This window comes from Pterocles gutturalis, unplaced genomic scaffold (genome assembly GCF_000699245.1).
Source record: "Pterocles gutturalis isolate BGI_N339 unplaced genomic scaffold, ASM69924v1 scaffold3020, whole genome shotgun sequence".
Taxonomy (NCBI): Eukaryota; Metazoa; Chordata; class Aves; order Pterocliformes; family Pteroclidae; genus Pterocles; species Pterocles gutturalis.
The window spans coordinates 55,472-76,989 of NW_010143236.1; the positions used below are offsets into that span (position 1 = coordinate 55,472).

Sequence of the window (21,518 nt, forward strand, 5' to 3'; positions counted from 1 at the left end):
GTAATTTCTAACACTGAGAAACTAAAAGGTCTAATTATCACTACAAAACTACAGAACAACAAAAAGACTATTTACTCATCTTTTTAATCTCAATGTTTATGCATGGCTTTATGCAAATATGTTCACAGCACCACGAATGAAGCTCTTATTCTCACAAAGAGAAAAATTTCCAGGAGAGGTCAATAGTAGAGAGCAGACTTGCTGGGAATTTTCAGGAAGGGAAATTTTTAGATTAGACGGGATCCAGATGAGCCAGGTGCTTGCATGGGGTCTGGCTTAGCTCTCTGCAGCTTGAGCAGCACCTCCCTACGCACTCATCCCCTTCCTCACCTTCCGTTTAGAAGTGCCCTGGGCAACAGCTGGTACCTGGCAGGTTTCTGGTTTCCCTGTGCCACCAGCCGGGTTAACTGGCAAGCAGCTCATCTATTATATGGTTCCCACTGTCCTGCCAAAGAAGCATTGGGGGACTTCAGGGAATTGTGCCTCCCACCTGCAGGACAGCAGAGAAGCCAGGAATTACATTTCGATCCTTTACATTTTGATTTTCTGCTACTCCCAGCATTATTCTGGCAGTCAGATTTTTGGTGCCATTTGTGGTGAGAAAACATTACATGTGATGATGGATTTCCATTTTCCAGACAGCTAAGTCTGTGATTGGCTCCTGGAGGCGATATTTGTGGTCTGGCTTTGGGAAAATATTTTGGAAACATCTGTAAAACCCTATTTCAAATGTCTGGGTTTTGGCTCATTAAAGATGAATACATTTGCCAAACTAAACTGAAAAAACCTCTTAGACTCATAATTAGAAGACATGTTCGCAAAAAAGCAAAAAGGATTTGCCTCTATTGGTTAATGTGATTTTTGGAAGAATGAGAGCTTTTTACAGGTATTTCTTAGCAAAACAATATCATGTAAGGTTGAATCATCTTGTTGAATACTCCCATTACATGGCAGAGTGCTGGCTGAGTTATGGACAGTCACTGACAGGGCATTTAGAAAAAGCTGTTAAAGAAAAATCTCTTTTTAAACATGAACTGACGGCAACTTTCGGGCCATAGGTACTAATAAATGAACAGTGTATGTCAAAGATCATGAACTGTTAATAATATCTTGTCCATAAACTTTGCTATTTTTCAGCTGAACATGTTTCCAGTGCTGTCAGTTTATATTTAACTAAGATTTTTGACAGCTTGTCTTTTAGATCACATTATTCTAGAAGAAGCTTATTTATAATGGACATGATCTGAAATATTAAAGGCATGATAACACCAGGAGTTTTGGAGATTTTGAGTCGAGTCTTAAACAATAATTAAGGAAATAAAATGTTACAGCATGCTCTTTGTTTTTTTAATAAACATTTTTCCCCAGTCCTGGCCAGGTCAGTAAAGGGCCACGTTCTTTGCTTGTTGTAGGCAGGATCAAGGCACCCAGGAAATAAATGCAGATCTGCAGTATGAACACCAAGGGGAGAGAAGAGACCACTCATCCCCTCAGCTGACTCTGTGCAGTTTTTGTCAGTGCTTGATTTAATTCCATCTTAGCTCCATTCCAAAGATTCTGGGTTTGACGTGGCTGCTGCTGTAGTGGTGACATTTCAACTTCAGTTTGGAAAAGCAGACTCCAGTGTTAATTAAATAATTGCCATTCCCGTACTCAGTTACACCCCCTTGCTGTCCAGCTTCTTTCCATCCATTGTGAATGCTTAATTTATTCACTCTGACTCCTCTATAGATGGGTTCTTCTGCGCTGAATGTATATAGCACTGAGAAGACTATTTACTGTTATTTTTAATCTGAGCAGAACAGCTTTGCAGCCCTTTCACAAGTGGCAGGGTTAGCTGCATCCCTTATGCATACAAATGCAGCTCTGTGTGAATTAGCCTAAGGTCGTAATATAAAGATTCTCCGTGGTTTTACCCGGACACCACTGTCATATCGATATTAATCTCCAACACGATGGGTTTCCTCAGAGTGAAACAAGATTCTGACCAAAGAACAAACCAAGATTTACTTCTCTATTTTTACGAGTTTAAGCATCACAAGCCCTTTGCATGAACACCAAATATAGTCTGAAGGAGCTCCCATAATCTTAAAATTTATGTCTAAAGCCATAGTTTAGTTTGCTTCAGCTAGTCAAAAACTTCTTAACGATTTTGTCTCATAAAAATGAGTTCAGGCTGATCGTATTACTCACGTGCACAAATAGCTGTTATAACTTTGCCTTAAGATAGTATCACGTTAATCAAATGTGACAGTTTCTGTTATTCACGTTATCTATTATGTCTGTCTCTCGTGGTGTCGTTCACAAATGCACTGTGAAAGTGAGGGGCCCAGGTTCTGTTATGATTTGCTTAAAACAAACCCCAACCCCCTCCTTTTATCAGTTTTAAATTTCTCAGCATTAGGGACCGCAAGCTATTCCCTTCTCTTAGCAGGAGAAATCCATCACTTCATTAATCATTCAGCAACCTGAGCGCGGAGGTGGCTGCCGGCAGGCTGCTCTGTGTCCGACCGTTCTCCCGCTGCCCTTGACTGTTTCACCAGCAATAATAACCCCACTAATATTTGTAGGGAGGGGGGATGTGGTTTCTTACAAGCATCAAAAGTCCAATTCTGGGTCGTATTAGAGCAGTCTCTGCAGTTTAGCCTCTCTGTCAAAATATCTCAGGCAGGGATAACGGGTGTAGATTAAATGGTCACAGCCTGCAGGCACGTCCTCCTAGCTCTTGCCCCAATGTTTGGACCTTCTAATGAACATCTGTGGGGCAGCAGGGTGGGATCTGCTCCTCATGGGCAAGCAAATGGAGTTGGCAGCCCCTTCAGCCTCTCTGGGTAGATCTTCCCTAGTTCATACCAGAATGGCACGGGGTTTTCTGCTGGACTTTGCATACATGGTCCTCAGGCTCAGAAACTTGCTTAACAGCTATGTTGCTGTTCTGTCCCATCAGTCAAGGCTCCTGAGCAGCCATGTGGGTTTTGCTGATTGATCAGTCGAGCTTGTTCCTGTGACTTAATGACCCGGATTATGTCACTCGGCGTTTGGCTCACCAGCATCAGCCTTCAGCCACAGCTTCTTTTGGGAAACAAATCGCTGAGAATAGTAGTCCAACGTAACGCACCGCTTTCTGTAATGTCCATTAGGTGTCCCCACATGCTGGTGGCTCCTGGGTACTTTAATTACAACTCCTCAATTAACAGCGGTGCGCTCTGCATGGGTTCATTGAATGGAGTCCCAGATTTCCATACTGAACACAACGCTGTAGCACTTTTACTTTGCACAGGAAATTCTCATTACTCGGAAGAACTTGTATACTTGCAGCCCGCTTTGTCAGTTGCCGCGTGTGAACCTTAATTAACGTTGCATTTGTAAGTAGATAATATATCCAAAATGGTAATTCTGAGCCCATAACCACCTGGCATGTTCCTTCCTACTACTGTGCAGCTACTCTGTTTGCAATGCAGAACCGTAAGAGAAATTATAAGTAAATTAAATATACAGGCATAATGCCATCTTTCAGCTTTGTTGTTTGCAGCCAAAGCCGCTGCTGGATCCCTTGTTAGAGCACTAAGTTTTCTCCAGTTGTGTAACTTGTTCTGTCCTGGGTTTGTAAATATGCCTATGGATTATTTGCTGCCTGAATCATTATCCTGCAATTTGACAGAGTCTCACAGGGAGGAGTCAGCTTCTCACAATACCAAGGACAGGTTTTTCTGTGCATGGGTGGGTGGTAATAGGAATAGTCTCAGTCTCCTTTCCTCCCCTCCTCATTTTTGTCCTCACTCAGCCTTTACCATTACAGTGTTGACTAGCACCTGCAGACCTCCTGGCAATACCCCATCTGCACTCTTCTGGCCTAACTCACCTTTAAAACCTGCTTTCACACGGCAAGCTCCATTTTTCTTAGTTATGATGGACCTTCAAGGTAAAATGACAATCACATCATAAGCAGGTGAATTAAATCCAGACTAGGTCCTATTACTAGAGCTTGGCCTCAATTTTCCATGCCTTGATCTGTACGGTATACCTTTGAGACATCCCCTTTTTGAGACGCTGCAACACGAAAAGGACTTAGGTGTCCACCCTGGGGGTTTTCTGGAGTCCATTTTGCAAAACAACCTGCCTTCACCTTGGCAGGGCTCACATATTAGCCCAGTAAGATCTTGTAAAGTGTCTGCACGCTCAAGGAGGTTTGAGCATGGCTAACACAATCTGCAAGGATAACAGCCTGTGGGGCAATAGCTCTTTCATTGCCAGTCGATGGTGATGCATTTGGCTTTTCTTCTCTCAGGACAGTAGGTGAGAGCACTCGCCCAGGCAAGAGGAGGTGAAATATTAGTTAAAGCTTAAGCAGGTTCTGTCACTGGGGGAAGCTCTCGCCTTCCAGGCTACAGACAGTTGCAGAAGGTGCTGTAGGTATAGAAGATCTACCTCTGTCATTGTCAACAAAGGAGACAAAAATCTGGTATTGCCTTTAAAATGTGTAACCTGAACATGGTGAATTTGAAGCTGGTATCTGGAGACAGATTTGCAAGTCCTTGTTATGTTTGTCTGCCTTCAGAGAGCTTTTCAATAATTTATTTCAGATGGTTAGTACTTAGTAATTCTTTCTTTCTTACGTCCCAGATATAATTTGAAATCTTTCCCCTTAATTTTAAAAAATGAAGTTCACTTCCTGACATGATTTTAAATGATGGATTGAATTGTACTTTCTGACATGATTTATCATTCCAAGAACTGATGGAATATCATTATCTTATTAGAACAATGCCTGACTTTTTCTTACAGCAAGCTTAGCAAAAGGTATATAATAAGACAACTTAGCCTATCATGTTTGATTTCGTCAAAGCATGATAAAAATACTAACAAATTGATCTTCACAACCTTAGCATGCACTAAATAACTGTGTATAATATGTGGAGTGAATTACCAAGGGCAATATAGTGAGTTAGTAGCAGAGTCATTGTTAAGGCTCTGTTTCCCTAATATCTGTCTGCTTTGGTTTTTTAGGGACAAAAAGTATTTTTTGTATCAATGTTTGCATTTCTATAAACAACACTCAAGGAAAGCTCATTGTCTTCCAGCTTTTATGAGTGTTTTTCATGTTCCACTCCACGGTTTAAGATTGCTTTAACAGCAAAAAGAAAGCAGACTCCTGTAGGCGCACAGGCGCTGTCTTTCTGTACTGTCCTCAGGCTCCAACTTTGACTTCAGATAATTAATTCAGAAGCTCTCTGCAAAAATTGTTTTGAAATAAAATTTGCAAAATTAATTTTGTTCAGTCATCTTTACTGAGACGTTGATGTTTTCAGAAGGCTTGTTAACAGCGCAAGTTCTTTAAAAGCTAATCCTGTATTACTGGAGAACTATGGAAAGAGAAGACCGACAGCACTGAAATCAGTCCTAGATCTTTATCTACCAACAGACGGAGAAAACGTACCAATAAAAATATAAAAAAATAGTGCAAATGCAACCACCAGGCCTTTGCCCAACAGTAAGTTTTGACTGCAAGGAAAGAAGTGCCATCAAAGTCCCCAGAGTCGACTCGGGTTTTCAGTATTACCTTCTCATATGAAGGATACTCAGACTGAGATGTAGTGCCAGGTTAGGACACTTGCCTTTAAGTGTTGACACATATGCTGCCTCAAGCTCCCACTGTCATGAATAGAGGTTGAGTCAACATACTTGCTGGAGCAACCAAAGTGGCTGTGTTCCCAGAGACGCCCTCTACTCTCCATGGAAGTCAAGGGTCTCATGCCATCAGAGATGCCTGTCCAACCTTCATTCACATCTCCAGAAAGGCCCAGATCTGTGCCATATCTGCCAGCCCTGTGGGGACCTCTTACAGCAGCAGACGTTTAGGGCATTGACACTGTCTATGGGAGCTCAGGCACGTGGCTCGCATAGGGACACAGAGGTAGCTGTGCTTAGGTTACTCGATCTTTGACTGAATCCATCTCTGAGCTGGGATAGGATCGGGAGGCATGTACAGAGCTTCGGTGGTGAGTGAGTCCATGTGTGCGGTGTGGCATTGCTCCTGGGAGCCTGCGGTAAGCTCCCATCACTCTGCAAGTCCTGAGTTGCTCCATGTTTCTGGGGATTCTCACAAAGGGCTTTAGCACATACAAGGGCAAACCCGCCTCTGCTGGTCCAGCTGTCAGCATCCTTGATAGCCAGACCAGCCTGTGCAGCTGGGATATGACAAACTCAGATTATCTCCAGAACACATCTTCATAGATTAATAGAAAGGCTTGGTGGAAATCCCTGAAGTCTGCAAACTGTGTTTAACTCACCAGCTGTTTTATTGATGTTGGCCTTGTCCGTGTTCTCTGAACCCAGCTTGATTTACCATTTCTGTGTCTAAGATGGTCGTTCTGAGCCCCTGCTGTGCCTTAAGTTAAGATGGGATCTTCCTCAGGCAGCAGCCCACCATTATGTGGAGCTGTACTCATTTTTTCTTTGTTTTCTGTGATAAGACACTGGGGCATGACATGCTAATTCACAGTCTGTGGGTCACTTCCTTCATTAGCATTTATATAATGCCTTTTAATTAGCATGTCCCTTTCTGCTTCCTTCAGTTTTGCTGACAGACATTTTTAAAGATGCTGCAGTAAAACTTTACAAATGATTTATCTTGAAAAATTACATTTTATTAATAAACATGATACTGTGCTGATAACCTGAATCTCCTCATGCTAAAGATAAAAATTGGTATAAAAAACAGTTAATTGGGAAATATAATTTTTTGTAAAACATTTCTTCCTGCTATCCTGATGCCTATTGTAAATTTTAGGAGGTGAGAGGCCGTCTTCAGGACACATCACAGAAGTTGTTCACTGGAAGAGTGAGGTGAAAAAAATTTACAAAATTATTTTGTTCCTCTCCACAGCAGGAGGCTTGGACTGGATGATCTTTAAAGGTCCCTTCCAACCGAAACCATTCTGTGGTTCTATGAGTCGTGAATAAATACATAAGCTCATCTTGAGTGAAAACGCAAATTACCGAAGTTAAAAAGAACTTGTATTGAGTCCATAAAGCAATCAATTACATGAGAATGAAGATAGTGAGAGCAGTAAAGAGATTCTAGACTTGCAAGGACTTGTGTAAGGGATACAAGATTTTCTTCTTCCGATGGGGACCAGCAAATGTCAATGAATTTACATGAAGTCTCTTAGTTGTTACAAAACCCCTGAGAACATAAAGGGAAACAAATTCAAGCATGACCAATGAAGTCTTTTGATGTTCATGGAAACCTGCAATTCAAGGTTAGACCAATTAGTGCAGTGACCGTAAATGTTAACTGTAGACAAGTAAAGTCACGGTCACTCCAGTGAAAGGGTTCATTTCAAGTATAATTTATGACATCAGAGTAGCCATCTTAAGGGTTGCACTAGACGTTGTGGCAAATATGTTCAAGGGTCGTAAGACAGAGTTTACAGAAGTGCAACCTGTAATAATTTAAACTTGTACAGAAATATTCATTCAAAGTGTTTAACAAACATTAATTAATTAAGCTGTGCAACGCCCCACTGTGAGCCGATGGGTAAGTCAAAGCATTCATATCTCAATTTTACAGAAGGTTAAGCTGAAATGCAGAGATTGATTTGCCTGAGGTCACACAGCAAGTCAGTGGAAAAACTGCAAATAGAATCCGCAGCCTGAAGTTCTCCTTTCCCTGTTTTTACCACTTACATTACACTTCCCACTAGTAAAATGAAGGGGAAGAAAGAGGCGGCTGAAGTGAGACTTGGAATATAGTTAACCCAGTTTTCTACATGTGTTCTTGCTTCTTTTTTCTGCGGCTTAGGCACATATCAAAGGGGTAGGATGGTCTTAAATAATTTGGAACTTTATTCCTACACCATCTATCCCTTGCATGCTTTTTGCATGCTTTCTTTTTAAGTGCAAACATTGAAATACTTGCATCTTCAGAACTAATGTAGCTGGGCAGTAAGAAGCAACCTTCTTGAGTTTCAGGCATGTAAGTCCACACAGCCAATCTCTGTCCCCTGCAGCTCATGTGATGCTCTGTGTTTGCTTGTTCCATGGACATGGTCCTTTGGTGTGCTCATTGCCTCTGCTCAGCCTGGCTTATGGGGACGCAACCAGGGGCACCAGGAGTGTGGGTGGGAGATGAAGATGGAGACTGCAGCCCCGTAGTCATGTATGTTTGCCTTTGCAAAGCACCTCATGAAAAACAAGGTGAAATTGGGGTTGTGTGCATTGGGATGAGAATAAAGTTGGTTATGGAGTACAGAGGGTGGTGCCCCGCTAAAAGGCAGGGCTGAGCAGACAGGTACTGTTCCACCAAAAGGAGACTGTGAAGTGTTTGCAGGGAAAAGGTAAGAGAGATGCAGAGGGGAAGATGTTCCTAGGTGAGACCTTGACATGGAGAGATTAAAGGAAGAGCTGCTCTGAAAGGTGAAAGAACTGGGAAGGAAGGTTGTATTTCAATGCTTTGTCTTAACTTTATATTTAAGGTGATGTTCAGAAGGGGTTGAGTATGGAGATGGTTCTTTGCAGGTTGAAGGAAAAGTCCAGGAAGCAATTATTACTATTTCCTTATAGATTGCCACAGGGTTTTCCTAAAAAATGCTCTTACATTGCTTTGGGAAAGTATATCTGATTTGGATTTTGTGCTCTTGTGGTTCACACCCTGAAGCCTTACACAAGAATAAACCAATTTACCATTACCCCATTCATCAGCATTTCCTTACGGTAAGGGTGGGTACCTGAGATTCCCACACCACTCAGTGACAAACTCAGTGGAGTGAAAGAGCAAAAATGCTGGGAAAGGCATGAGACCAGCATGTGACGTTTCTTGTGCTTGGAGGTCACATCAGTTCATTGTGACATACTACGTGTCCAGCCTATCCTCAGCACAGACAGCATCAATTATATAAGCAGTTGGAAAAAAATATAGTTTACCCTGAAATACAAGCCCTGTGCAGGTATCTGCTTTATGATGGCAAGTTTTGCACGGTATGGGATTTCAAATTAGTTTGGAGAAAGGAAGAATGATGCTAACATCCATGGTAAATGGGAAGGCAGAAATTCAAAGCGTAGAGAGGCTGATGCAGCCATTCCTGTGCTGGGTTTGTTACCAGGCTGGGCTATAACAGCAAAGTTGCAATATGCCACGGGACTGCAAGTGTTGGAAAGTAAAACATGCAAGTACCTTTTGAAAGATTGGGTCCTCAGGATATAAAAGGTGAATGATGTGCATTTAGACAAGCCACACTCTTCTTGGGCTCCTTGGATGGCAGCTAGGGCACTGTGTCAGGTAGGCTGGAGGGATGTCCTTGCTGTGCAGTTTTGAGGGCCTTTGCATCATCAGCTATATTTTAAACTGATCTGGAAGAGCCTCTCAGGTTCCTGCCAAGCTGTTGGTACCTGCATTAAAGCTGTGGTAGTCTTCATGAGGCAGAGAGGGACACGGTGGTACTGCATTGCTGTGTGTCTGAATGCTCTCCTGCAAGGACAGACTCATCTCTTTTTTCTGGCAGTGGCCAGATCTGATTAGAAGAGATGTATATATATATGTACATGTATATACTCCATGCTCCACTTCTCTTTTCCTGTTCAGAAGATGATGCTTTAGTTCTTTTTAAAAACAAATTGCTTCCAGCAGAAAATATTAAGAATGAAGGGAATGCATAGGAGGGATTACAGTCACTGAGTTGAACCTGTGAACAGCTATGATTAATCCTGACGTGCCTTAATTGCTCTGTTCCTAACCCCACCCAGGATTTCTGTGCTTGCCCTAAGGCTGCTTCAGCTCTCCCTGGAGGAACCCCAGGCATGCATGTTGTGTGAAGCTGCTGGACAGTGCTGGCAACCTGGGCTGGCACCCAGGCTGCGAATCTGGTCAAGTGCCATAACCTGACCACTTTGCCTTCTGCACAGCCCCAGCTGCTTGTGCTGCCTCGTGCATTGGAGCAAAACACCTGTGGGGACAAGATGGGGAGACAAATCTTTCTGGTTTTTAGAGTTTCAGCAAACTGGATGCTGCTGGGAGGTATCTAATGGGGTGACCTCTGCACTGATGAGTATCTGCAGCTACCCCAAAGCCTGTGCTCTAAGCACTAGATCTTCCATTTACCCTACCTACTCCCAACTTATTTATGTGCAGCTGCAGTGGACAAGCCTATCTAAAAGTAATCTGATTTAGGATTATAGAATGATGCATCCTTTTCTGGTTCTGGTCTGGTATATAGTATTTCCCCTCCATGTTCTGTGGGAGATGATTGGCTTTGTTACTGGTTCCTTTCCAAGATTTAAAAAAAAAAAAAAAAAGTGAGGAAATATATTTTTTTTTCCTATTAGTCTTGATTCAGAGATGAAAATGAACCTGCAGTCTTGATATCGTATTTTACAGTCAAATGCTGACAAATTTTCCTAATTATCCCTATTTAAAGAAATCATATCTCGAGCACTTGAGCAACAAACGAAACCACACAATGAACAAATGATATAACTGAACATCTTTCCAGTACTGAACAGTCAGTTGCCATTGTTTAAGTGCATTTTGGAACCGTTCAAATGAAAGTCTGTTCATAACTTCTGTGACCCACAGCGGGGCTGCGTGGTCCTCCGACAGGATCAGAAATGCGCAGTAATAACTGTGAACTGCTGCACAGAAACAAGGGAAAATCTCTCCAGTAATGGCTTTGCAACCAACCCTCCACACAATGAATAAGACCTCTTCCCGGAGGTATACATTATTGTTGTCCGTAAATAACTTCCACAATCCCTGGCTGCTACACGCAGAGCAATACACAGGGCTGAGAAAAGCTGAAGGTTTGTATTTAAGCTTATAGGAAAAGAACTTGAAACAAACCGTCATTTTTCAAAGAAAACTGTCATTTTGTGAAAGGTTTGTTCTGAAGCATGGGAAACTTTGCCTTGGCTTCTTAGTGCTTCCTTAGCTGTCACTTCTGAACACTTAGTCAAATTAACAGCACTTTCTGTTTATGTAGATCTCTATCCGAAAAAAACGAAACCTCGTTGCAGGATTTGGCATTTGCTGCCCTGCTCTTCTGCAGCTTAATCTTCAGAAGCAGAAAGAGCAGAGCTGAGTGCGGTGTTTACTAATTTAATCTACTGTCCCCCCTTTCCACTGTGTTTCTGTGCGTTATTGAACCTGTCTCACTGTTTTTTTTCTTGTTCCATTGGAAACACAATTAGCAACCAGACATGTTAGCCGTAACGTATGGTCAATGGCGAATGCTCAAATGCAGGCTGTGATGCTTATTTATGAAGAAGAGGTTAGAACATATAGGCAAACCTGTAGGAATACCGTCAATATCATCACTGAACAGGCTTAAACACTGACATTACTGTCTGACCTTCGTTTTCTAGTTTTCACTTGTTAACATAAACCTCGCTCACACAGAGAGGGCTGCAGCAATTATTTTGTCTTCTCCGTGCACAGCAATCTGTGCTGAATATTTTATTCTCCCTGGATTTTGGACAGCTGCCTTTGAGGCAGATATTCCTAGCTGAGAAGTTTAGGAGAACTCTGATTGTATTTTGGGTATATTGCAAAAAATAATCATGATACTCTTGTAGAGCAAAGCCAGAGTACTCAAAAATGTTTCTTTTATTCCATACATCTAAATAACTATTGCAAAGGTCATTAATTACTAACCATTTAGTTATTACAGCATGTAGAGTGTTGCAGAGCTTTTTTGATAAAAAGATATAATTTTGCTGAGGTATGCACCTTCTTATAAGGGTTCCTGCCTCAAAGTGCTGACAACCTAAATGTGCAAAGGATCATAGACTCCTTGGATAATTCAGGCTGGAAGGGACCTCAAAAAAGTTATCTAGGCCAAACAGAAAGGATTTGCTGGAGCTCAAGAATCAAGACAGGTTAATAACAGAAACTGTATTTCTTGCTGCCTACATTGGTACATGTTCTACCGGAGTATGCTGCTTTTAATAGATTTAGGAACATTTATCAACTGTAGGCATTTGGCAGAAGACTGCTTCCCTGGCTTGCACCGCACCGTTTCGCTGCCTGCATGGAATAGGGAACCTGCTCTCTCCTTCTGCCATTACTCTTGCTGTTGGGTTGGCACCTCTGTTTCTCATGCAGCAGAAACTTCTGTTTGAAAACCTCGCCACAGGGCTCCTAAATTTCATTTTGACTTGACGCATCTTGGCATTACCCCTGCCAATTGGAAAAAATAAGCCTTGAGCTTTTCTGTTATTGTTGAATCTCACACCACCTTTATTAGCGCAGACCCAAGGCAAGTATGTGTGTGGAGCCCCCGGGATGAGATACAGCTGAAATGGGAAAGGCATTCTTGACTGCTGCTGCACCAGAGGATGCTAATGGGGGCAGGTTTGAGCTCACCATGACCATTAAGCCGTGTACCAGCTTGATAACTGGAGATCTGCCATTTCTCACATAGGGTCTGAGCCATAAAAACTCATCCAACTTCAAGTTAAGTTTTTTTTCCTCTCTTACTTTTTGTTTTCTCTCTCTTATAATGGCTGTTTTACTCAATATGGAAACATTTTGCTTGAAAAAAAAGACAAAACATAGTCGTGTTTGGTGAAATATGTTATTTAACCTTCCTTTGGACTGCTTCTATGGGCAGGACCTTTAAAGCCCTTTACTGGCAGGGTGGTACGATCTCCGATCACCTTCCTGCTACTTCTACTGCCTGAATCAGTCTTCCTTCTTGAACAACATCCTGCAGAATCCTCCTTACTCCTACCTAATAATTCAGACCAGATGGCTGAAGCTGACCCAGCATAATCTTCTCCCCAGGATATAAATTATGCCATTTAGACGTACGCTGTAATGCTCCCTTAGTTAAAAAAAAGGACTTGCAGCGAGAGCCTGTAACAATTGACTTTGTTTCGATTCTCGGTGTTCTGCCAGACAATAACCATTCATGCTGGGTTACACAACACTAAAAGGTACATATCAGACACTATCCTACACAGAGAAAAAAAGACTGTCCCACATTTCCTGGAAAGGAAACAGCTTGTGTTTGCATGTTGCCATAGACCCCCATTCCACCTTGTCCCTGAATGCCCTGGAAAAACAGATGGGAGTTATACCGCAGAGCAAGTCAGGGCACCGGCACAGCATAGGAAAAACGAATTGCATAGCTAAGGACCTCTAGAAGGAGGAGGAAAAAAAAAAACCCTTTTCTTTTTATCGTACAGAATATTAGTTCTAATTCCCAGTTTGGGTCTATAGAAATATGATGCACAGAGAGCTCGTGTCTCGGATAATGGGATTCTACGATGTTAATGACGTTACAGTTAATTGCAAAAATGTACAGCTATCTGCAGAAGCAACAGACGGGTACTGCAGATAGCAGAATATTGATGCCATTTCTAAATGGTCTCAAGACGTCACCTACACAGAGTGAAGAGGGGTGGCAGCAAGATGTATGTCACAAGGAAATCCTCTCTCATTGCTAAGCACGGATGAAGGTAACAGCCTTTGGAACAGCTGTCAGCACAGCGTACTCTCTTCCTGGAGGTCAGAACATGCTGTGGTGGGTAGGTGTCCACAAGTTCAGTGGACTTTGGATAAGGTTTGGTGTGTGGAATAGTTTGCACTGCTCTGTTACAAGTGGTCGCATGTATAATCGAGTTACTGGGGAGGCAGCATTTGCTGACACATGCAGCACAACTTCAGGCTAAGCGATGTACAAGATTATCCTTTTAAGCTTAATTGTTTGTCTTCTATAAAATATAGATGGTATCAGAAAGCCTGGCATCAGCTTGTTTGTCACTGAAATATAGACTTTCCTCTTCCTCCTCTCAGTTTTGTAAATGCAAAAGAGATACAAGAGATTTTTCTCTCCGCTCCTGCTCTGGTTTTCTTTATGACCTCCTGTCTTCTGCATCCTGAGTTTGGCACCCAGCAAATCTATCCTCACTGTACAGCTGTGCTGTAAACCTGTACCACCTCCAGTTGAGCCTCTCTGCGTTTTGCACCCTATTACCTTGGAAAACCCATCTTTTGATATTCTTGCTTCCTAAATCAATCATCAATGAGGTACATGCAAAGCGCAGCTACAGGTCAGAGATCCACCGAGGTAATCCCAGCTGCTCAGTGCACTGGGATGCATGTGCCTTGATGGTTAAATTTCTGAATCCTGAGATGAATTTGGTACCTGCCAGTGTTTCTCTGTGTAGGTGAAAATCACACAGATGCCAAAGCTGTCTCCTATACTTCATTGAGCCCTGGGGCTACCAGCTGGATTATGCTGATTTATCACAGCTGAAGATGGGTCAGTAGTAAAGAGGGCACCAAGATGCATAAATAGGAGCAAATGCTGACCTCCTTTTTCTTCTGACTTTAAATCGCACAAGTGAGTTTCTTGCACAAAGGAGAAAGCTTGTAGGAGTGGGTGGCTCCTGCCTTATTCCTAACACACTGGGGAATCATTCCAGATTTGCTCGTGCAGCTGCATCTGCCCTTCCCTGCAAAAAGGACTTTTTAAAATGGAATAACATTGTCCCGAATCCACTGGTGATTCTGAAGCTGCTGTAAGTGGGTTACTGATCACAAAGGGGTGGACCCACCTGATGTGCTTGTTTGTGGGCTTCCACGGCTCAGCCCTGCTGGTTTTCTTCTCTTTGAGGTCTTGTGCAATTTTCTCAGCCAACACTATATGGTTCTTAATGTTTGTTTTGCTTTGAAATGAAAGGAAATATGAAAGTGTATGTTATTATTATTCTCTTCCTTTAATCTTTGCTCAAAAGTTAGTCCTCTCAGACCTTTAATCATCTGTCTTTGTCTGAATTCCCTTCAATTTACTTCTGTCTTTCTGGTGCTGAAGTGCTTACAGATGAATGAAGAATTGTATTGCTTTATCTTATTTTTTCCTCATTAGAATGCTGGCGAAAGCCCGTGGTCACAGAAGGCAGACAGTAGTTTAGGCTGTTCAACATTTTTGCCTTTTCATATTGTTTAACCCCTTTGCTATGAGAGTTGTAAAGCGTTCCTATAAGGAATGGTTACTGTGATGCATATAAATTGGAACAGAAACTGCACTGGAATAATGGTCGTAGGGCTGCAGCACCAATAACTCGAAAGTCAGGAAATGGCAGAGTCCAGGCAGGCTGTTTAGCTTTGTCTGATCACAGGTTTTTCTTTTTATGTAGTTCTTGTCTCAAAGAAAGGTTGCTCTTCTATGTGAATATGACTTTGTGTCTTCTCCAGTTCTCATTTTTTGTCCAAATTATTTTTAAGTTTTATTAAAAAAAAAAGACTGAGCACAGCTCAAATTTGAGCCTAAATAATTAATACATATTTTTTAAACAGTAGTAAAGAAAACAAGGCTTCACACTGAGAAGTGGATCCAACTCTAATAAGAAAAAATGCTCCCTGGCATGTCCATAAAGGTTAGACCCTGCTCACTCTTGCCCAGGTCTGTAAGACAGGAGAGGTGGGTCCTTGCAATTTGCCTGCAGGGCACAGACGCAGTGATTTATGGTGTACTTGTCCATGGGCATTTGCAAAGTGATACTGATGTGTTCTATACCATGCTGATGCAGAGAAAATTTGTTTTCCCACTTCCCCGGCGATGAAATTATCCAAAATAAAATATAATATGGTATCTAGGGTTATGCCATATTAGAATATCTACAATTTCTTGTATGCAATTTATCTTTATGCAGCAAAACTGACAAAACATTTGGGCTAGGCTAAAGGAAGAGCAAGAGGAGTTTATTAAATAAAGTAAGTAATCTCTTAAGAAGTAAATGAACAAATTCAGCTGGACTGAAAATCCAGTGAGGTTCAGAGACACTTTAAACAAAACATGAATTCATTGCTTAACAAAACGTTTGGAGTGGTACAGAGATTCAAACAGTTCATCTGGAAAGATGCTTTGTGCTTGCGGAGTTAGTCAGTAGTGATATTGCCATTTCTATATGAAATCTGAACTTATTTTCATGGGAGGGAGGGAATATAGTGCGGAGAAATACTTGGTACAGATTTCATTTGTGTAAGATTTCAGTCTCTTTGTTGAATTATCTTCCCTACTGGTCATTTTACATAACACTTGCTGTGCTCTCACAGCTACTTATGACCTTGGCTCCAAGTTTGATTCCACAGCTGGTTGATCCCATCACCTCCTTTACACCTCTTTTCCCACCCTCAAGTAGCATTCAGCCGTTTTCCCCTCCCAGTATGATTGCACCTCTCACGTAATGGAGAGAACTCGATAGACCAGGTTTTGCCCAGGGCAAATTACAGATCCTATTTTCTGCTAACCTTGATTGACTGCAAGTTGCTGGCAGCCCTTGTTCCGTAGAAATGGCAATTTTAGCGTATGGAATAACGAAGCGGCCAACTAAGTGAATCCTCTGTGCTTTCTTCTGTAACCGCCCAAGCACACTGCAATGCTCTTCTCTGCACACCAGTGATCGTTATTCCGGTGAAGGCAGCCCACGGCCGCCTTGGAATAGATAAAGACCCTCCATATTTAAGTTTTAATATTTATTTTGCACACGTGCATACACATGCAAATGTGGCACATGCATTATTTTTTAATGAAAACACTAGGGCAAGGCAGTCTTTAAAGTTAAAGCATGGTTCTGCTGTCCCTTGACTGACTACTGTCAACCCAATTAATACTCCGATAATGACAGCTATGCCAGCTGAATGCCACTGCCACAGGGCAATTTCTAGTTTCTAGTTCATTTCTGCAAAGTATTTATCTAGAGATAATTACATATTAGCCTGATATGTTTTACTTGCCGTCGCAATATGAATTGACCTGGCATCGAACCATATATTACAACAGTTTGAAATTTTACTGTGAGCGTTCAAAATGACTATAAAGAATCCCCTCAATGAGAATGGAGAAACTTCCATTCTGATTACAATTATCCTTTAGCTTCTAATATTAAAAGTAGGTCCCAGTTTTAACAGTGGAATTAAATGTTCTTAGTAATATGAAACAAATTCTTACAACTATTTCTGTGACATAGAAGTTAGTATCTGCTTCCTATGGAACAAAGTTATTGATGTTAAAATTAAAATTTCTGATTATTTTTTCCCATTCTACATGAGAAATAGTCCATAATGGGTCGGTAATTTGTAAAAGGAGTTAGAAGAAAAGTTCAGTTTCAGTTCTTACTAAAGAGGGAAGAGAGGCTCCTAGAAATCTGGCCAGACACTTCATGTAAGGACCAGCACAGACCCAGTTGAACACTTTTGACTGGCCCTTGAAAGATGCAGAAAATCAGGGTGTCCCTGCTGTGTGCCTCCTCCTGCTCCTTCGGTTCAGCTGTCGCATGCAGTCCAGTGCAGTCTCCTGTTGTGTGAGACAGCACACAACTGAAAATGCAGATGTACCTCCACAGCAGGTTATTTATTATAGTTAGAAATGATGTCTTCCTGGCCCAGATGTGGGATCTGACCCTGGATGACAATATCGCCAGCTTCCTCTGGACTTCAGGCATGACCCCAATATTTTCCTCTTTGCCAGACAGGCTCTGTGGCTGGCGCTGGAAGAATTTTCTCTTCTGGTCAAAGAAACTTTCCTGGGGAGCATGCTTTTTGCTTTTAGATGTGCTGGAGCATCCTAGGGTGTTTGGGCTCCTGCTATAGATTTATCACAGCTTCCATTAAGAAATGTTTTCCGATTGTCTGGTTACCTTTAGGCTATTATTAATTCAATCCTATTTAAGGTAACGTGCAAACAGAATATTGCTTCACAAAATACAAATTAAAACACAGACACAAATGTTTATGAAAGACATTGTGTAAGTACAGTAAGCTTGATTTTCCCCTCTAATTTCTTAATCTAATACCAGAAAGGTTTTTCTGTCCCCTTCTCTTCCTTCCCTGACACCCACCTGTCAAGGGTCACGCCTTCCCACATTCTTTACGCCTTACGTAGCACTCATTAGAGAGAGCCACTCGTTAAAGCATGGTAGTTTTTATAACCAGTCCCTCCTTTGAAGTCCTGGGGGGTATCCAGGTAGATGCAATTTTTCTCCCTGAAATGGTTTTCTTTCGTTCTTATCCAGGAGAAAGTTCTTTCCATTGTTCTTAATTAAAATAATGCGTTTTTTTTTTTTCTTTGAGTCAATGATCTCTGTTAGAAAATGTGTCACCTGCTGTATGTGACTATCTGACTAAAAACTTCATGCCCCAGAGAAGGGAAACACTTGTTTTTTGTTTTGTTTTGTTTTGTTTTTGTTTTTTTTCTTTTAATCCCCACTTCTTAGGACATTACATGCACAGGTTTCAGTTAAAGTGTTTTCACTGCTGGATCTTGCATCTGTTCATACCCCATGGAAATAAGTGTGATAGAAACATCTCAACAGGATATTAAGACCTGGCTTGTTACTCTTGTTTGAAACCAAACACTAACTACAACTTCTGAATGGCGAGAGGTTGAAATGAGGAACCCACAGTCTTCCTTCAAGCTGTGCATCTCAGTTAAAAAAAATTCCCAAATGTGCCTGCAGATAAGGCTGGGAGTGGCTCAGGTGCCTGGGATGGGTGTCTGACAAGAAGCTTCTTTTTGGGTATTTTACATCTGCAAATTTCTAGTTTTCCGGTCAAAATGATCTGTGACTGACTTCTCCCTGTATAAGGGTCTGTTCTACCTACATTGTTTGGGTGTGCATGTAACATTTTCTTTGAATCTCTTATAAACATTATTCCTTTACTTTGAAATTATTTGTAAGAACCTCTTTAAAGTGAGAATATGCCTCAAGAATCTCATTGGCATTTTAGAAAACAAATTTATATACCAGTGCTGCTAGAAATGTAATGTGTGTTTATCATTATGATGATAATATCTAACTGCATAATGGCCAAAGAAAAACACCAGGGATTCAAAAGCCAACATGTCAAATAATGTCTTTTACTTGTTCCTTTTTACGAACAGATATTCAAGAGTTTTATGAAGTGACACTGCTAAATTCCCAAAAAAGTTATGAGCAAAAAATAGAAGAAGCAAATCAAGTCGCAGAGAAATGGGAGAAGACAACATCTGCCACAGACCATGAAAATCTGCAGAAAACCCAAGAGGTAATTTAACAGATTAAGAATTAAAATATATGTAATGAGTGAGATGTCTCAAGCCTGAGGAAGGCATGCTATGATTTATAAGATTGAAAGAATGGTCTTAAATTAAGGAATTAGGTTAGGATATGGAATACATATAGTGTTATCTCTCTGACCTTGAAGATGTCACCAACTTCTTCATCCTTTCAATTGCCATCTGTCAAAGGGGGAGTAAAAAACTTTCTTTTTCTCATCCTTGGTGGACTTCACCTGATACTTGGTGTCTGTGATTACCCCCAAAAGAGGATATATCTCCTCTACTTGCTAATAACCACTGAGGTTATTAATGCTCCAGGGATTGCATCCGGTGTAAAACTCTGTAATCTGCCTCTGCCTGCCTCCAGATTATGATTAACTGAATTAGCAGTCCAAACAAATTGCCTCCCACTGCATTTGTACTTTGAGAACAAAACCAAACCCCACAGAACCGAGCAATGAATTGCTCTGCTCTTAAACAGTGAGACAGAAATAGAGTGGGCACAGACTACAAACTGCAGATCTCCAGACCAAAATCAAAGATGAGGGAAATGTATAAAAATGTCCATTGTTGTTATGGTTTGAAAGGAATTTAGAGTTTTACAAGTTGTTCCAAAGCACTTTCTGTAGGCATGGCTATTTTTAAGAGATTTCCACTTTTCAAAAAAATGTAAAACCCAGAAACAAATTGCAGTTCTACATGACATTTTATATGTGCTCCTTTAAAAAGATAAATCAGAATTGCAGGTGGCTAGAACAAAACTCTCAGAAGAAATGAAGAAATTTATTGTAAAAATTAATTAGCAGAAGAAGCTTGCAGAATTAATGAGGACAAGCATTCTGATTTTGAGTGAAATCAGAACAAATGAATATTAACATTAATGCAGGATCTATCCCATGAATGATTTAGTATTTGAGTCCCAGCTTGAAGACACAGCTAGCCAATCTCTGTCTTTTTTTTTGTACAAAGCTATATGCTTTAAAATGCTGAAAGTGTATACCAGCATGTTATCTCTTGAAACATCTGACAAAGACAGTGGATCACAGACTCTTTTCATTCCAGCCTCATCAAAGTATTTGACACTCAAGCCCATCTTCCGTAACCTCACTGCTGTCTGAGAGGTGTGCTGCTGGTCTTGGACACGGGAATTCAAACTCTAAATTCTATGCTGGGAATAACAGAATATGTAGGACTAACTGTAAATTTTGCTCATCTTATGAAAATGGCATTCTGACTTAAAGCAAAACAATATAAAACCATTTCTTAGAAACTGCAACAATTTCAAGCCATAGTGCTGGCAGCTGAGTCCAATGTTCCCCCATTTTCAATTTTTCTCTCTATCCATAAATTTAATCAGTGTAATGGGAGCACAAAGTGTTTAGTCCCTTTAAAAATCATATCTATATATGTTTTAAGAGTGCAACTACAGGCAAAACAGGCTAGCAATATAGGCTTTTGGTTTTTTTGGTCTTGACAGCAGAACATACTACCAGCAGTTCCGAGTCAGAACTAGTTAGCACGTGCTGAATGTACCAGCTGCTGTACAAATCCAATATAGTGCTTTGCTTTCCATGAGAAATTGCTCTATGAAAATGTAACTGGATAATCTAACACATCACGTAAGTTCTTATTCATGGCCTATTTCTTATGGGATCTGATGGTTTTGTACTTTCCTTTTCCATCCTCAATCACATGTCCCAAATGTGGAAAGAAAAACCCTCCCCTCTTTCATGCAGTGTTTCTCTGCAATGAAAGTCCAAGGATGATCACTCAGTCCAGAGGCCATCCCCCTTTCACGCCTTCCACTTGAAACAGTCCTTGGCTGTCTATATGTTAATTTTCTAGATAAATTGGATATTTTTGTGTATTTATGTTCGAATTTTAATTGTTGATAAAAAAGGAAAGCAGCTTTCACTGTCCGGGTCAGGTGTCCTGTGAGTGCTCCTTTGTACTGATGTACTTGCTTTTCCGAAAGTGTAAGACTTTTAGATAACAGAAAAAGTTTTAGATGGTTATTTGCAATACTGTACCAATTTCCCATACAGAGGAAGGAAGAGGCTGGCCTCTGAAGTCTCTCATCTGGCATCTATGATCACCACAGTGGTTTGTAATAAACTGCTGCTAGATCTTACAGCATACTGGGACTGGATCTTCATCAATTAAGAGAGATGAAAGGGTTACGACCCATCCTGTAACCTCCCATCATTCTTAGAGAGTGCCTCAGAAGAGATACATCTCCCAAACTCAGAGACTGTCATTTTGAATGGCTTTTGCAAAAGTGAGTGAAAAGTCAAGGAAATATATTAGCTGACCATATACAACAGAACCAGCTGAATCCAAATTTTCAGTGTTAATGACCCCACTCAGCACCCCACGGCTACAACCAAGGGAATGAATAAAATGGGTTCAAGGATAATTACTGCTGTTGGTATGATTTCTTTTTTTTCTCTCTCTCCAGTTTCCTTACTTTAATGCTTC

The 21,518-nt window shown here is 41.1% G+C and overlaps 1 protein-coding gene across 1 annotated transcript in view; it reads left to right on the top strand.

The window, feature by feature from the left end:
- Window positions 1–21,518, top strand: part of LOC104469906 — a 57,011-nt gene that overhangs the window by 14,276 nt on the left and 21,217 nt on the right. The window contains exon 2 of the mRNA XM_010084644.1: window positions 18,885–19,027. Coding sequence (XP_010082946.1) covers window positions 18,885–19,027 — 143 coding nt within the window. The remainder of the gene's footprint in view (window positions 1–18,884; window positions 19,028–21,518) is intronic.